General features: G+C 36.4%; 3 protein-coding genes across 3 annotated transcripts; 1 reads left to right on the plus strand and 2 right to left on the minus strand.

Annotated features, from left to right (window-relative positions):
* Positions 1-2,369: 2,369 nt before the first annotated feature.
* On the minus strand, positions 2,370-5,105 carry LOC100778842 (cyclin-T1-5-like). Its single transcript, XM_006579191.1, has 4 exons — positions 5,085-5,105; positions 4,581-4,715; positions 4,337-4,403; positions 2,370-2,944 (listed from the first exon to the last, which is right to left on the minus strand). Exons 1-4 carry the CDS (start codon positions 5,103-5,105, stop codon positions 2,370-2,372), a joined length of 798 nt encoding a protein of 265 aa, XP_006579254.1.
* Positions 5,106-14,051: 8,946 nt separating this feature from the next.
* Positions 14,052-15,867, minus strand: LOC100779368 (pentatricopeptide repeat-containing protein At3g23020). The gene is given in 3 exon segments (XM_006579192.2): positions 14,052-14,202; positions 14,204-15,690; positions 15,829-15,867. Coding segments are annotated over 3 exon segments (1,677 nt in total).
* Positions 15,868-16,875: 1,008 nt separating this feature from the next.
* On the plus strand, positions 16,876-18,108 carry LOC100779903 (uncharacterized). Its single transcript, XM_006579193.1, has 2 exons — positions 16,876-17,501; positions 17,583-18,108. Exons 1-2 carry the CDS (start codon positions 16,876-16,878, stop codon positions 18,106-18,108), a joined length of 1,152 nt encoding a protein of 383 aa, XP_006579256.1.
* The last annotated feature ends 729 nt before the right edge of the window (positions 18,109-18,837 follow it).

An 18,837-nucleotide genomic window follows, 5' to 3' on the forward strand; every position in this document is an offset into this window, starting at 1 on the left:
AAATGTTTATCGAAATTATGGGGGAGTGGTGTGTAGAGGGGTGGAGGTGGAGGTTTTGATGGGAAAGAGAGTTATTTGAATGGGAAAATTGGTCATGGAGGATTTATGAGGAGGTTGAGAGTGTTCAGTGAGTAATGCGAGATCGTATTCTTGGTGGTGGAAGTATGACTCCTCACGACTATTCTTAGTCAAATCGGCTTATATTGCTATCTGTGAATTAAACTCTAACTATTTGGTGTATGATACTATAGTGCAAATGTGGAAATTAAAGGTTCCACCTAAAGCCCATAAGTTCTTATAGAGATTGTTCAGAAACATACTGCCAAGCAGGCACAACTTGTGTGCAAGAGGCATGAAGCTTAGTGAGGAAGGTAAGAAAATGTCCATTTTGATGAATCTATGAGACATATATTATTGCATTGCTTATTGGTGGCAGACATTTGGAAAAAGTGCTGCCACAGATGGGTACAAGTCTATTATGCTCGTCCTTTTTCAGTGGAAATGCATTTTGCACAACACTGCTTGGTTTCTAAAAGTAATCTGATTAATGAAAGATGGAGATGTTTATGGGGATGTATTTTTTGGGTGTTGTGGAAACAAAGAAATTGTCATTTTTAGAGGGAAGGTAATCAACAAGTATGAAATTTTGCAAGAAATTATGTACCATACATGGTCATGGTTAAAAACATATGGTGCTACTTTTGACTATTCTTTTGTACAATGGATTGTTAATCCAGGGGCATGCATTCGAGGCCAATAATATAGATCTGAAAGAAAGCAGGACTTTTGGGAGAGATGGTTTAATGTGGCTTTTTTTGGAAGGGACAAAGATGGGAATAGACGTAAAAATGAATGCATGAGAAGGTTATAAATTGTGATTGGTAATTGGCAGATTGCAAAGCTAGGTTCTATAGTATGTGTTGGACTATGCATCACATACTTAGAATCTGGTGCATAAGGGCATTTATTGAATAGGGAATGATAGTTTAGAGTGGGTGAAGGAATTCTTTTTTGGGATTGTAATTAATGCATTCTAGTGTGAATAACATTGGGGGCAGGGGTGGTTTGGTCGATGGTCTGTTAGTGTGTATGTGCAATAAATAATGCACAACCACTTATTGGATTGTACATACTTGGAGGATCTTTTGGTTTACATGTAAATGGGTTTGGCACCCCTTGTGTTGTGATATAATACATTATTTCTTTTAGTTAATAAAAAAAAGTAAAAAATGTAGAATTACACAATAAAAATTATAGAATTACATAACAAAAAAATATTATAGATTTGGGTTGGTTCTAGGGAAAAATCCAAGGGGGGGGGGGGGGTAAGCCTCCCTCCTTTTTTAGGATCTTTTTGTATATATGAGATAGAAAATACGAATAAAGAAAAATGCACTACTACAAAAGCGCTTTTTACGACACCTAATTTACGTCGGTTGTACAAGGAACCGCTTTAGAAAGTGGTGCGGTGACATTTTTGTAATTATTGTGTTACAAATGGCATTTTACGACGTACATTCTAAGGCGGTTATTGAAAACCGCCTTAGAATGTTATGTTTGTTATAATTAAAGCCGGTTTTTAGTAAAAAACTGTCGTAATCTTCAAAATAAAAAAAACAAAACCGCGCAACCTCGTCCTTGTTCACCTCTTTGCTACCTTGCTCTTTTCTTTGAACCCTAGCACGTGTTTGTTCATGACCTTTGTGCTTGCTCCTTTCTTTGAACCCTAGCGCATGTTTGTTCACCTTTCTGCTTGGTCCTTTCTTTGACATTCAACATTAAACCTCTGCTCTTTGACATTGTACCCCTACCCCTTCTTCCATTGAACTGGACGAGGTCGACTTCGTCGCTCCAACTTCCCGGCTTGAAGTTTCATGAAGAAAGAGATTGGTTAGTGACTTACAAACTTTGTTAGGTTAAGGTTATTTGAAGGTTGTTTTTGGTTAAGTGGTTCGTGTACTGTTGAATAAAGGTCGCGGGTTCCATATATAATTTCTTTTAATGGTGATGTTTGCTAATCGTGGTTGCAGGGAAGACGCGCGCATGTCATCGATGAGTTGTTGGTGAAGAAGCTAATGCGTTTTTGACTGGGCTGCAAACGGGGCAGTGGCTTTTTTTTTTTATTGAAGCTCTGGTTGATGTTCGTATGATGTTTTATTAATTTTATATTTTGTTCATATGTTAAAGTTTGTTCATATACAGCTGAATGTTAGCTTGACATGGTAATTGTTATGATGATAATAAATTTGTTGGTCTTTAATCCCTTCCAGAAGTTAGTGTAGAAGCCTAATTTTAGTGAAATTTAAATTAAAATGGTTCATTGAAGTCATGAACTTCATTCCTTTTGTGCAATTTCGCTCCCCAATCTGTTATATTACTCCAAATCCAATCTGTATTTTATCATCCTCGACTGCTAATTCAATTCCATCTTCCAACTCCTTCTCAATGAGATCATCCTCATCCATTACATGTTTCTTTAATGCCATTTTGCCTCGTTGTTCCTTTTTGTTATCTCCCATAGCTGCTAGTGCCTTTAACTTATCCTTGTCAATCTTGATTGCTTCATTGGGTGAATGACCTAGTGGAACTTCCCGACGCTCCAGATTTTGGCCAACATTGCTGCCAGAATTGTTTAATGCAGATTCATCTCTCCTTCCTACTTCTGAACCCTGCTTAGTCCCAACAATTCTGTCTTGGTCACGTTCAGTCCTCAAAGCACTCCCATCGTTGCTTTGGTTCTCAGTTCCTGTTTGTGGTATCGCAATTCTGTCTACAGATTCGTGCTGGGGGGCTTGAGATGATATTTGCTTTGAGGCCTGCTCCTCATTTGCAGAAGGAGCCTTTGAAGCAGCTCTTGTTCCTCCAGCACTTCCTTCTACTTCACTTCCCTGTGCTGGTGCAAGTCTATTTTGCTCATACAATTCCAACATTTGATTGCAAACCTCTGCAAGACAAAATACCCATAAGAACTAAGAAGGATATACAGAAGCATACAGACGCACAAAAAGACAGCCCATTGTTAAACTAGTCATAGCTTTTTACTGAGTTCTCTTATGAAAATTCCTAATTTGATCGGGAAACTGAGTTCTCTTATGAAAATTCCTAATTTGATCGGGAAACTGAGTTCTCTTATGAAAATTCCCAATTTGATCGGGAAACAGGGATAAAACCATCTAGATATGTGACAATGGCAGAAATGATCATAATGCATTAAACCAAGGGAACACAAAAGGCTACCCAAAGATTTTGTTGTAGAGATATAAGATTTGGTGTAGAGGTGAAGGGAGAAGGGGAGAGGGGAAAAGTCACGGGTTCAAATTCCTCCGCTGACAAAAAACTAATAATACTAACAACTAATAATTGTCAATTAAAAAAAAAAATCTTGTTCTTGGTCTGTCTGTTTTTATATGTCAACCTAATCTTGGTCACTCTTGGTGAGCAGTCAACTGTTAGCTATCAATAATCCAAGTAATCTCAGGATTTGTTGATGCTAATAATGGTTTCCAATTATGAGAATTCCCCCAATGTAAAATCAATACATAATTGAGTACTATATGCAGATATAGACATATAGCCCAAATGGTGCCAAACCAAATTAGCTGCCATGATTGTTTGTGTATTCTCCTGTTACAGGCCAATCCTTGAAATGATAGTATGATACTACCTCTTTTATTTTGAATGATAATTGACTTGGAATTATTGGAAGCAGCACACTTAAGCAAGCTGAAAATTAACTAATCCATCATCACTATGAAGTAAAGCAAAAAATATGATATGTATGTGTCCAAACATGACTTGACAGTAGCTTAATGCATCAACTTAGTTCAACTTCAGCAAAAAGGTGTTCCTATCAGTTCAGCTAACCTCTCAGTGGTTTAATTTCTATGTTGAGGTTCAAATCAATTCACAGAGAATGATAATTGACAAGATTTAAGTTGGTTTCTACCTTCTCTCTGATTTTAGGGCACTCAATTGGGCGTTTATATCCTTTAGGAAGAGGAACATATTAGATACTAAAGTGAAAGTTTTTATAAAATTAAGAACTAAGGATACTTTTTGCCCCTGTCAGGTGCTGTAGCAAAACTCTTTTTGCCCCTGTCATTCTAGGAGTCTCTTCCTTTTTGCGTATGACATCGTCACTACCTTAGGCTATTCAACACAACTATCATATTAAGTGTAGAGAAAATTTGGAGAAAAGGGTAACTAGACAACAAGTTCTAGGCAACAAGTTCAACTTAAGTAGTTATTGAGCAATAAAAAAAATAACCTTCATTCTTTCATAATTTACAAGCCAGATAAACATTTTATAGGATTTCAATATTGGGGACATATCTACCATGTTTGACATTATAACCTACATACATGTGTTGCCTAGACACTGACAACTTGGAGGGATGCACAGTCTAGAAACAAATAGGGGTAAAAAAAGCCTAGTTCATTTTAGACAATTGGAGAAAGATGACAGACAGGAAGAAAAAGTCTCTTGAGTTAACAACAGCAATAAGATTCAGCTAAATCCTAAGTCAAAAATGTTGATGTATAGGAGTGAACTAGTCAAAGCACCATCAGTAATAAAACACCTTCTGTTTTATCCTCTGTGCAGCAGCAGGATCCTTCTTGTGAATGATCTCATAAGAAACAAGAATAACATCCTTTAGTGGACGAGGAGTCTCTTCAACCTTCCCAGCAAGGAACATATAGACCGTTGCAATGGTCTGCAAAAACGTTCATCAAGTGAATTATGAGATTTTGATTATGTAATCTTTAAAATTATAATGCTTCAACATCTACCATTCTCTTAATATAAATTAGGAACCTCCTTACATCAAATAATTATAGAACTCAAATAATAAAGCATATAACTGTTAAAGATTTTGAAACTTCACTAAACAGAAAAGTTTAAGCAGCAGTTGGAACTTGGAACTTGAAATAAAATGTAAGATACGAGAGTTAAATGGAATAAAAATATCAGATAGATGATGAATTTTTTTACAGAAATATTAACTTATAGAAGTTGCAAATTTAGAAGATCCATTCACCTTCAATTACAAAACTTTCCCTAAACTTAAAATGGATACATTGACCTGTTCAAAAACAGATTTCATACGAGGTAGGAAACTCAACAAAAATAATAATAGTATGCGAAACAGACAATACAAATACTTGATTACAAATCCCTATTGAAAAGTAAAATTCTTGCACTCAGTCTCAGTATATAGACATCCTCTGAAACATATACAGTCCTTAGACAATTTCTGTTAGGTCCCAGCCAAAGACAGACAGAATTTGGAAGGTTTGTTCTCATAAGAAAAAAGGGCCCACTAGTGAGGAAAGGCCCAATAGTTAGACTTGTTAGACCGAAGTCAGTAGGTTGATAGTTATTCTATTATAGTAGGTTGTTAAATAGTAAAGGATGTAACAGAATGAGGGGAACATCTCTTGGAGGACTTCTTTCCTTATGCCCAATTCTATCCAGTATCAATTCTTTTATGTCCATCTGTCATTTCATTCTTTCTGTTATTTTGTTTACCACTCTCCACATGCAACCTTTCAACTTTACAGAATTTTAGAAAAAAATTCCAGACTGAATGTCCAGATTTATATGCTTGGAAACAAAAGATCATGAAAAAAATCTCATTCATATATCTTATAAGATTTGGACATTTTTTATGAGCATTTTGAAATTTTTAGTCGATAAAAGGAATATATTTAGCTTATAGATATTCTTACAACTACTATTTAAAAAAAACACTTTTTAAGCTTGTCAATTTTAGCTAATAAATTTTTTAAATTAATTTTTTCATACATAGATATAATGGAATACTCTCTTAACTTCCATAAATCTATGATTATAAAAAAATTATCCAAATCAAATTAGTCCTAATATGATTAGTCTTACAATTCATGATTAATGGACTATAAATAGTATACACAATAGTTTTAAAAAATTAACTTTAAATTATTCTTTTTTTAAAAAAAATGCTTTGATATAAAAAGTAATTGCTTATCGTAGTTGAGCTTATAAAAAACAAGGTGATTTTGGCACTCAGAAATCATACCGATGTTAGGAGGTGACATGAGTGGAAAATTAGATAATCTTCTATTGTTATTTTGTAACAATTTATCCAAACTCTGAGAGGCGAAATTTTTTAACTCTTTATCTGACAACACTAAGCATGTTATTCAAATAAATAGGAATTATACATTTTTGTAAATTGTTGTAAACTAAGTAAACAAAACAAAAATAAATTATATCAATTACCATTATTCTGAAGAACAAGTCTTTGTGTGTGTTGAATGTCATGATTTAAATACATATAAGTCTTTTGCCAAACAAATTATAGTCTAGATAATTGATTTGACAAAAGTAAGGTAATGTTCTCAAATATCTTCGTGAGCCCCAATGACTTGCCTCAATAATGGCATCAACATATTCTCAATCATATATCATAACAGGCCTAGTGCATAACAAACATCTTTAAAGGTAGTATATAGAACATTACTAATTGTTCTTATGCAAGAATATGAGTGTGGCCTCTTTGAGTAATTTAGTAAAATTCTCAAATAGTACAACTCTCCACTTCCCAGAAGAATAAATTTCAATCTTCCAACTATGGTGCTCCTTTTCCTAAGACACCACACCCTTTCATATTGCTTCCAAACAAATTTTGAAGGAAAATGACCATATAACAGTTTAATTAGTTAATTGTTTTAACAAATATGGATAAAATAAAAATCATGCATAAAAAACACCACATAATTTGTTACAACATAATTTACATGATAATTTTGTTCAAGAAAGAAATACATCAGAACTCAACTTTACGATATAATATCATAACTCAAAAGGAACTTTATGATATAATAAGGGAGTTCTGCATAATTCTGAGAAAAGGATGTGAGAGGATTTATGCAATTATGCTATGCATGTAAATAAAAAATGGAAATTTTCAAAACAAAGGAGAGGTCATTCTAATTTTATTGAAACTTGGTCTTTACAATTTACTCAAAAAGAATGACTGAAATTTTACAATTGGAAAAAATCAAATGCGGATGCAATTATACTTCTCTGATAGCTTTGTATGGCTTTCCATTAGATATGCCAGCAACAAATAACTTTTCCTCCATGCTGAAAAAAAGGGGGGAAATAGTCACAAATACTAGACATAAATAATGGAAAAAGGGTCTCCCCAAAAGATAACATGCAAAATTACTTACTTTTTATTGGAAAGAAAATGTAAAGCTTAGACTTGGCCAAATGTATATGATCAACAACTGTCAGATTCAGGGAATCCATATAGTACATGGTTGTCCTAAAAATGGGCTGAAATACAAAGAACTATTTGAATAGCATGATATATATATATATAAGTATGTAGCTTTGACAAATGAAAATTGAGTATTGACCACCAATATGTTGAGTAAAGACTTATTTGCACATAGAATAACACAAATTTCAGGATAGTTTCATTTAGGGGCAATGCAAGTGACACCAGAATGCAGCTAAAAAAATAAAGGTGGTTCACACTAAAACTAAAAGCAATCATTTTGACAATGATGTTGGTACCCAAATAATAATGTTAAATATACCTGAAAAATGCGGTGTGCAAGATTAAAATCCTCTATTGTCAAACCATATCTTCTCCATCACCAAAGAATGTAGCATACAGGACCAATTTCTGCCCAGAAAAAAAACTTTTCCTTCTATCCTCATTCCTCGTATATACTAAATTACTTTAGTCCTTAAAATGAAGAAAAAGAGGAGAAAGCAGTTCATGTTGTGACATCCTGAAAATTTCTACCCGGAATTTTGTAAACGATACATTTTGAATAATTATATATATATATATATATATATATATATATATATATATATATATATATATGTACTCCTGGTAGAAGTATGTACATTGGGGGAAAGATACGCGGGTTAGACTAATTAACGAAGAGAAATCCATAACTGGACAGTTATAGATTAATTCTCAATTAATTAGTCTAAAAATTATCGTTTTGCGTGTAACTAAAAATTTAACAAAACCAACCTCTGAACCACGCCCAGGGTTTCATTCTAAGAGTTTTGATATATATATTGCTTGCTTTCGAAAACGGGCCCCGACGGGTGCAGAGAAACGCGAGGGACTGGAACCAAAGAAATGGCACGCAAACCGAGGTAGGATTTTAGCATTTCAAAAAGTCAAGTTTTTCTCTCCTTGTGGCTGAGTATGAGTCACATCAAGAGAAAAAGTGGGCCCCTTTTTGTTCCACTCAAAATGGGACAAGTGGCAAGTGCTTTTAAAAAATAAAATAATAGGAAAAGAAAATCACTTTCTCATAAAAGCCACGTTCTCTCTCCTCACTCAGAAAAATTCAGAAAGCTTTCCCTCACTCTCACATTGCTTTTCTCTTCCTCTTCCTCTCCATTGAAGCCTCCATTAAAGCTCCAAACTTTGCTCACCATTTCTGCTCCAAATTGCAAAAGGAAGCCATTTTCGGAGTCGTGAAGCGCACCACTACGTTGTGGGACTTTAAATTTCAGGTTTGGGTAGACTTCTTCTCACATAAATTTCGTGGGTATTGGGTTTTTGGGAGATGTGATGGGTAGTTCTACTAGGTTTGTGCCTTATGGTAGTTATTTGTGAAGGAATTTGTTGAAAGCATGCTAAACTTGTCATGTTTGATGTGAGCCAAATTTACCCATTCTATTTTAGGGTTTTATGATGATGCTTTGTGATGTTTGTGTGATGAAATTGCTGATAGAAAACTGGTAGAGATGAAGGGGAAAGTTAACTTAGGGTTAAATGTGAGAATGACAATGTTGTAGGTAGAAAAGTGTGAGATTTTGAGGGCTAGAGAAGCTAAATCTGGGGTTAGTGTAAATTGGAGTCTAAAGTGAGTTAATCCTAGTTTAAAATGTCATTTAGGACTTGTGGGAAAGCTTGGGCTGAGCAAATGAGAAAAATCAGTGGCAAAGGTGAAAGCAAGAGCCATTTCTAGGGTAAATTGGGTGTTGAGGGGTCAAATTTTGAATCGGTGGAGTTTTCATCATAAAACCAGTTTGAGCAAGTTTAAATTAATGTTATAGACGTGTTTGAGATGAGAGTTTGCTCCAAAGTTACCCTATTCTCATTTTCACTTCTCAAACCTTGAAAATCCACTAAATTGAGGGGTTTTAGATACCTAGATTTTGAATTGCCTTGGTCTGAAGCTTGTATTTGGTTTAGATATGATTTATACATGATTTAGGACTTGTAGGATCTAATTTGAGCAAAATTGGAGGTGGATAAGATGGATTTCGAAATCTGCCAAATTGTGCAGCAAAAAAAAAGCTGTCAAATTTTGTGCAGCAGAATTTTGTTCATGTGCAGAAAATGCTTGTGCATTGCTGGTTATAGAAAAGGTAGTACATAGTGGGTTCTGGACATTTTCTAGCAGATCCCAACGGTCAAAATGTAGACCTATGTACTAGGGACCTCCAGTAAAATTTTCCAGTCGATCCAACGGTTAATGAATCAGAAAGAAGAGAATGTTACTGGGGTATTTGAGTAGGGAAAGCTGTGGTATTGGAATGTGTTTTGGGCAGAGTTTTCTGCGTCTGCCCTGTTTTCTTGGTTTAGGGTAGTTCATGATGTTTGGATATTGTGGAAGCTTGGAGGGGTTGATGGGGACCCAATGCTGAGAGGAACGTGGATAAGGGCTACGTGGGGGTACGTGAGCTCAGTTGAAGGTGGGCAACTGGGGATGGTGGGTTCATGTTTGATTTGTGGATGTGGGATAGTTGATTTGCACCATTGCCCGATCGCTACCTAGTACCACATATGACGAGTACCCCATAATCCTACAAGCTTGAAGTGAGAAAGCGTGGAAGAGTTAGTCTTCCTACTTTTATTTGTTGACCACAGAGTGGTACCTGGAGATATGTTGCGGGGGTCAGGAGACCTTGGGGATGTCAGGTGGGGTGCTATTTCCCAAAACCAAGCTTGATCAATCCCGACCCAACCCGGGCATAGTCAGTCAGTGAGAACCTGTGACGTTCCTAAATAGGCGAGCTCATGGCAGTCAACCAATAAAAGAACAAAGACCACAAAGCAAGGAGGCTTGTGTGGTGGCTGGCCAGCTATGGATCTTGAGTGGTATCTAGAATTTGGCCTCTGGTAATCGATTACCAAGGGTGTGTAATCGATTACAAGGCTTAAAAATGAATACAGGAAGTTAAGATGGCCTCTGGTAATCGATTACCAAGGGGTGTAATCGATTACAAGGCTTAGAAATGGAGAAAGGATGTTGAGGTGGCCTCTGGTAATCGATTACCAATGTTGTGTAATCGATTACACAGAGTAACAGGGCACTGGTAATCGATTACCAGTTATGTGTAATCGATTACACAGTGTAAATTGCAGGTTTCCATGTGCTGAAGCTGTGTAACTCGAGTTTGGGCACTGGTAATCGATTACATACTTTGGTAATCGATTACCAGAGAAGAAAACCCTTGAGGCATACCTTTTAACTACATGTAGTGGTTATGGGACACATTGTGTTGTTACCCGTAGTTAGATTTCTCGTGAAAGAGTCTACCCCTTTCTTTTATTTCTTGTAGATCACGATGGCAGAGCAATTAATCCATGATCGCGTGGAGATGGAGTTCCTAGAGGGATTTTGGGAGACCCTCGAAGCCAATGAGAGGTGCCGATTCCGTGGCACGATTCGACTCACGACTACTTCATTGGTACATCCAGAGGAACCTGCACGCACGCTTCAGCGGACTGTGGAGTGCATACTACCTACACCTACTCCATATCGACTAGTGGAGCCAGTTCAAGTGATAGAGGTGTCATCCTCTGAAGAAGACCTTGAGGAGGACCCAGAGGAGTTACCTCCTGAGCCTGCTGTGGATGCTCTTGACTTTCCGGAGGATGATGAGAACCCACTCCCTGATGTGGATTCTCCAGAGGATATCATGTCAGCATCTGAGGCAGACTCTACGGAGGAGAGCGGCCCTGGAGGGACAGCGAATAGTGGAGACTCTTCATCATAGCAGACGGCTCCTTAGACTAGGTTTACATACTTTTTATGGGTGGGTGTATCTAGTTCAGACTGCTAGGTTTACTCTTTTGATTTTTGGGTGGGTAGACCTATTATATAGAAATTTTGATGATTGTATATATATGGCTGAAGCCACCACAGTTGATACCTTTGCTCTGGATGTCACTATGTATTTTGCAAACTCCCATATTTTGGACAGTTTTAGATGATGAATGTAATTATGTTTAATCTTGTTATTTGAAAGAAAGTGTTAGCAAATTTTATTGAAAAGAGTTCATCGACCGCATTTTATTAGTTTTCACGTGACGACCTAAAATAATGGCTGGCATATTTTTCTTTTTGAAAGAGCAAAATAGTTTAGAGGTTATGAGTGATCAGAAAGAAATAACTCCGAATAGAGTTGTGAACTGGCCATTCAGGACTCTATAGTGATAATCTTCCTTCTGAACTTAATTACTGTGAAAAAGAGAGAGAAACGAAAAAGAAAAAGAAAAAAAAATTTCCCATGGTTTTTGCTATTTAATTTATTAATATTATACCAATCATTATTTAGGGACGCCACACATGTAGTTCCAAAGAGGTGTCAACAATCCAATTCCCATTACTGATCTTGAAGGATACTCGTAGTAAAAGTCAAAACTTGTTCCCATTCCAGAATCCTGCAGAAAATCAGAGACATGTAGTCATGATTAGGTAAAATCATGTCTCTTTGAAATGTTGTTACTATTCTGGCAGAGAAAATGATCTTTAAGAAATGAAGAGCAATGTTCAGCAACTACAAACTATATATACAACAAATATCAATTTATCCTACATTTTTCAGATATCCCCATATATTTTGCTTCATTTTATGGAGAACTATTCAAACTACCAAACCATATTACAAGATTATTATAGAAATTACCAGTAGTAATTCTAAATACTGTGATTGAAATGCTCCAACCATAGCCTCAGGCCTCAGCCATGTAGCCAATAAAAAGGAAAACAACTAGCTCCAGAGGAAAGCCAGACTAGGTAAGCCTCCAATCATGCTTTTATACCTTATGTAGGCTCCAACCATAATTAACCACATCTACTCGTTTGTATAATGAACTCCTTCAAATGCATGGGTGTCGTACAGTTGGACCATTTTCATGCCTTTTGCCACATCCATTAAACAAATAGTCATATAGGAAAGCCATAGGATAAGAGAATGTAATAACTTTGATGGAGAATCCAGAAAGGAATTGTCATGCCTGGCAAAAGGCGCCTTTAAGCTTTATAATCGCTGTGAGCCATGGAGAGGTTTTGTTCTTTTTATTAAAACAAGTCATTTCACTCCAAATGAGAACTGGCCCTCCCTTCATTTTGGGTAGAAGATGATGCAAACTATTTGTTTGTCTTCCAACAAGATGGGAACTTATCCAAGAGATCAGAAAAGGGGTTACTCTGGTTTTTTTTATTATCATAATATTATTATTAGTGTAAAATATTAATAGAATAATCAATGATTAATCTATGTCGGATAATCTGAGTCGTTGCTCTTAAAAATTAGAAAAATGTTGTATTTTAACCTTTAAAATTTAGTTTTGAGCCTATACCTTGAGTTTCTCTTTTGTTTTCTTTTTAAATATTACCGAGTTTCTTTTTTATTTTCTTTTTAATTACTAGCCTATTCAAAGCGTTTTAATTGGAAAAAAAATAACATGTAGAAGTCCATAGTCAAAATTCAAAGGCTTTATAGTGTGAACCAATAATGACACATAATAGAGCCACACACTTCAGCCACTATCTTAGGAAAAGAGATAGGCGACACATAAACAAATTTTATGTTTATAAACTTTTGGCTTACTCTCATTTCAGTTTTGGATATTACAAACATAACTCTTTTCTCAATGGTATAAGTAAATGTAAATCTATCTTAAAAGAGTACAAAATTAGGGAGAATAAGTGTTAGTCTTAGTGCGTACTGTGTTAGCTTATTAATTAGCTAGGATATGGATGAAGACGCATATTTTCTGCAAAACACGTACATATATATAGCATACAGTACGGTTAAATTAATTAAAGTGTGTTGATTTAATGAAAGGGATGTATGTCCCTTCAATAAGTCTAACTTAGAAAGTAAAGAGATACTCTGGAATTGGGAAAAGGAATAAAAGGGTAAAAATATATTGGGAAGTCGAGGAAGGTTAGATATAATTAGGCTTTGTTTATGCTATTCTCTAAATTATTTAGACGAAGTTTTTTATTATCGAAATAAAAATCAAACTTAGATTAAGTTCTTTATATTTTTATCATCAAATTTTTTAATTGGTATCTTTTTAGAGGTAAATTTGTTTAAAACACAATTAGGCATTAAATATAAATATGTCTATTAATACATTGTGTAAGACCAGTTCTTTTTACTAACTTAAAACGTACATGATTGCTTTGCCCATATAATTTTGTTTTAGTTGAAGTGAAAGTAAAGCAAAGAGAATATGTCAAATTGCCAATTAATTGCCACCGCCTCCCCAATGTAGTAGTGGTTGTTTGAGATATAATCAATTTTTTTTGTAGCATTTTACCCATTTCCATTTGTTGTCGTGGTTTGACCATCTGTCTTGCTGGGGTCGGATGGCTTACTATTAAACTCCACAATTCAGTAAAATGTTTGCAAGAGCTCTGAATGTAAAATCATGTGGTTGAACGCCAGATTTTATCATTTCCTTGAATGTCTCTGTAGCTTCCCTTAGCCTCTTATCCATCTGTCTTGCTGGGGTCGGATGGCCTATTATTAAACTCCACAATTCAGTAAAATGTTTGCAAGAGCTCTGAATGTAAAATTATGTGGTTGAACGCCAGGTTTTATCATTTCCTTGAATGTCTCTGTAGCTTCCCTTAGCCTCCTATCCATTTGTCTTGCTGGGGTCGGATGGCCTACTATTAAACTCCACAATTCAGTAAAATGTTTGCAAGAGCTCTGAATGTAAAATCATGTGGTTGAACGCCAGATTTTATCATTTCCTTGAATGTCTCTGTGGCTTCCCTTAGCCTCCTATCCATAGAATACAAGCCAAGCTCTCAAATATCTCTTTTGCTTGTTCAATCATAAGTCACTCAGTATAAAGATCAATCATACAATTAGAGGAAAATAAAGAAGGACCTTCATCTGATAATTGAATCAACTTGTATAGTTGGATTCCCTGGCAGTCCTGCCTTTCTTATTTCGTTAACATAATTGATGGCTTCTTTAACACTTCCAGCATCAGCAAAAGCATTGATAAAAACACCATAAATAATGACATCAGGTTGGACGGCATATCGAAGCATTTCCTTGTATAATTCTTCTGCCATTTCAAATTGGCCTAACTTTGTGAAGCTTGATATCACAACACAGTATGGGACACAGTCACTCACAAGTCCTGCCTCCTGCATTTTTTTAAGATAAGATTTGGCAATGTGTGGCTTGTCAGCACTGGCCAAAATATGAATGAGAGAACTGTAGCTGCATTTGTCTGCAACAACACCAAATTTTTTCATACTATCAAACAATTGACATGCTTTATCATAGCATTTTCCTATCCCGTAAGCCTTAATCGTCACATTAAACTCAAGGACAGTGAGCTTCTTCTTTTCTTTGCAGCAAATAAAGACTTTCTCGGCTGCTAAAGTATACCCCCGCTCTCCATATGCATCAATATTGGCAGAATAACAATCCGAATTGATATTTCCAGCTAGGTGAAACCTCTTGAACCACAACGACGACTGCTCAAGCATACCTGATTCTACATACATTCTAGTCAATGCCGATTGGGTGAATTCATCAATCTCAAGATCCCTTTTGCCCATCTCCTGTATGAGCTCTTCCGCTTCTCGAACCATTTTCCTAGTCGAGTATGCATACAACAGGGTTTGGTAACTCCCAACGTCTGCCTTAATGAAGGCCTCTTTCATCCTTGCAAAATATTTAACTGCAAATTTGACCTTATTATTCTTAATATTAAGAGAAATAAGGATGTTATACGTCCAAGTGTCGGGTACACACCGAAACTCTCCCATTTTCTGGAACAACAAACAAGCTTGTCGTAACCGTCCACAGTTTCCATACAAGTGAATCATTGTATTGAGTGTAACTGTATTCAGGGATCTGCCTTGTCTGATGATCCTAGTAAACGTTTCACATGCTATGCGAAATTGACCACCCTTCCCATACGTGTCAATCAAGGTAGCATATGTATGAGAGCTTAAACAAACATTGGTATGTGATACTAATTTATCATCCACACCTAATCTAAAAGGTGCACCTCTTATCCATCTCCTGAAAAACTCTTGAGCTTTTTGAAACTCTCCAGCCCTCTTGTACAAGAGAACAACAATCCCTATGGTGACCTCATCAGGCTCTATTCCTTGACTTTGCATCGTCTGAAGCCAAGCAAGTGCTTCCTCTTTGATTCCACGTTTACTATAAGCATCAATCAAGGTCCCATAAGTGGAATTCACAGGGGCAACCCCTTTCGCATTCATTTCGGTCCACAAACTCTCCACGAGGTCCCACTTGCGTGCTCTGGCGAGGGTGCAAAGCATTATGTTGTAGTGAATGACGCCCAAGGTGAATAAAACTTTTAGAATAATATAGTGCTCTACTAGGCCTCTACCCTTTAGAATCGACCCACCGTTTCCCTTGATCTAAAAGCTAGCCAGCTAGGCAGCCAAAAATGGAGTAATCATAAATAATGGAAAACAAATGAACAAAAGATATAATAATTTTCAAAGATAATAACAACACAAACGAGCCTCATCTCACTCATGAATGCCCTTACGTACAGAGAATTTAATTACTTCACTTCTGTAGATAATTGGCATTGTTATACACCTACAGAATCGGGCCTTGGTTAATGGATGTTGTACTGATTGAAGTAATATTTTTGTCTAATTCAAGCTCTAATTCAATGTAATTAAATTAGTGGGCACATAGCAACTCTGGCATGGTATTATTATCATGTGAAAGAAGCTTGTTGCCCTCAACATGTTAAAGAATAGATGAGTATGCTTTTCCCTGTTCTGGTCAAGTTAAGATGTTAGCCAAAACTTAATTTGTTTCCATTTTAAAAAATATTTAAATTATCCTTATTTCACTTAAAATAAACCTCTTTACTGGTTGTACTATTTTATAAACCTTAAACATGATGCATTGTTATTTGAGTATGATTAATCCAACTGACAGTTTCCCCCATTCATGGTACAGATTATATGTCGTCATCACGACATTTGTGTTAGTGTTTTCCCTGTAACTGCATCCCCGCACTCATTGTCGTTGACACTGAGCATCTTTCGAGGTATGTCTCTATTTTTAAAAAGTGGTATGATTGTAACATGTCGTTGTTCAAATATCAGTATTGTTTCATGTTACTAGTTAGTTGCATTATGAGTGAACCTTAGTTGCCCGTTCGAGATTCGATACATCGATTAATACGGATAGTTTGAATTAATTGATGTATTGATTCTTGAATTGTCCGTTTGGACAGTTTGGGATGACATATTTTTATAGTTGAATCATACGTAGAGGTAAATTATCTTTTGAATGATTTGAAGAAATTTTGGTATACTGCATTTCACATTGTTCTTCGGGTTCATATTTGATTGCGGTGATTGTTCACACATTCACCACTTTCATCTTGTGTTCCTGAAGACCAATGCGAAATGCTGCTGAAATTTCATCAAATCACTCGAAAGAGATTTTACCTGTACGTTTGATTCAACTATAAAAAATGTCTTCCTGAATGGGATAGGGCCACACCTTTAATGCAAAAAAGTGAGTTTAGCATGCATGACAGATAACTTATTGATTGTCACGAATAGCAAAGAGGAAACATGGATCGAAGTTGGATGAAAGCAAAATGCATCAGTGACGAGTATGAGAACGGGGTGGAACAATTTCTACAATTTACGCAACTTAATGCCGAAAGTTTGAGGGGCAATTATTTTTGCCCATGTGTTAAATGTCTTAATGGTAGACGACAGTCAGTTGATGAAATCCGATCACATCTGATATGTTACGGCATCATTCCGAATTACACAAAATGGATATGGCATGGGGAATCGGCCGACATTCCAACTGTTTCTCAGTCTCAGGCGGTACACGAAGACAGCGGAGAGCGTATAGAGGAAATGATCTGTGATCTTGGACAAGAGACTTTTGAGCAAGCGCATGCACCTCTGTATGATACAATAGAACGTGATTCCAACACACCATTGTATGAGGGGTGTACATCTTTCACGCGGTTGTCAGCAGTGTTATCTTTGGTAAACTTGAAGGCAAGATTTGGGTGGAGTGATAAAAGCTTCACTAAATTGCTGGTCTTATTGAAGAACATGCTTCCTGAACAAAACACTTTGCCAAAAAATCACTACGAGGCCAAAAAGATTTTGTGTCCAGTGGGAATGGAGTACAAGAAGATCCATGCATGCCCTAATGATTGCATATTGTATAGAAATGAGTATGCATAACTACGACAATGCCCCACGTGTGGGGTATCACGATACAAAGTGCAACATGATGAATTAACTGATGATGCAAGAACCAAAAATTGTCGTTCTGCCAAGGTGTGCTGGTATCTTCCAATAATACCAAGGTTTAAGCGATTGTTTGCTAATGCACATGATGCAAAAAACCTTTCATGGCATTCGGATGATCGAAAATCTGATGGATTACTGCGACATCCTACCGATTCTCCGCAGTGGAAGACAATTGATCATTTGTATCCAAAGTTTAGGGATGAGCAAAGGAGCTTAATGCTTGCTCTTGCTTCTGATGGAATGAATCCTTATGGTAGCTTAAGCAGCAACCACAGTTTGTGGCCTGTTTTACTGATGATTTACAACCTTCCCCCATGGTTGTGCATTTTGCGTAAATACATTATCCTGTGTATGATGATCGCGGGTCCAAGGAAACCAGGGAATGATATTGATGTGTATCTTACACCGTTAATCGAAGACTTGAAACAATTGTGGGAAGAAGGGGTAGATGTGTGGGATGCAAATGTGCAGCAGATGTTCAAGTTACGCACAATGGTGTTTTGTACTATTAATGATTTTCCAGCATAAGGAAATTTAAGTGGATACAGTGTGAAAGGGCATCATGCATGTCCTATCTGTGAGAAAAACACAAGCTTCATCCAACTCAAGCATGGAAAGAAAATAGTATATACCAGACACTGAAGATTTCTAAAAGCTTTTCACCCTTATCGACGATTGAAAAAAGCTTTTAATGGAAGTCAGGAGAATGAAGGCCCCCCGGAAACATTAACTGGAAACCAAGTTCATGATCGTGTAAAGGACATTGTAACCATATTTGGGAAGTCCCAGAAGAAGACATCATCTCCCAACAACATGTGGAAGAAACACTCAATATTCTTTGATCTTCCATACTGGTCTGATCTATTTCTAGATGTTATGCATGTGGAGAAAAATGTGTGTGATAGTTTAATTGGTACTCTTCTTAACATTAAAGGGAAGACAAAGGATGGTTTGAAATGTCGTCAAGACTTGGTTGACATGGAAATACGAGAGCAGTTGCATCCCATATCACAAGGTCAGCGAACATATTTACCCCCAGCATGCCACACACTGTCAACAGCAGAGAAGAAAAGTTTTTGTCAATGTCTGCGGAATGTCAAAGTTCCACAAGGATACTCTTCAAATATCAAGAGCCTTGTCGCCCTCAATGATCTTAAGTTGGTTGGCTTGAAGTCTCATGATTGTCATGTCTTAATGCAACAATTATTGCCTGTTGCAATTCGCGACATCTTGCCTGACAAAGTTAGGGTTGCCATA

This window comes from Glycine max, chromosome 4 (genome assembly GCF_000004515.6).
Source record: "Glycine max cultivar Williams 82 chromosome 4, Glycine_max_v4.0, whole genome shotgun sequence".
Classification (NCBI taxonomy): Eukaryota; Viridiplantae; Streptophyta; class Magnoliopsida; order Fabales; family Fabaceae; genus Glycine; species Glycine max.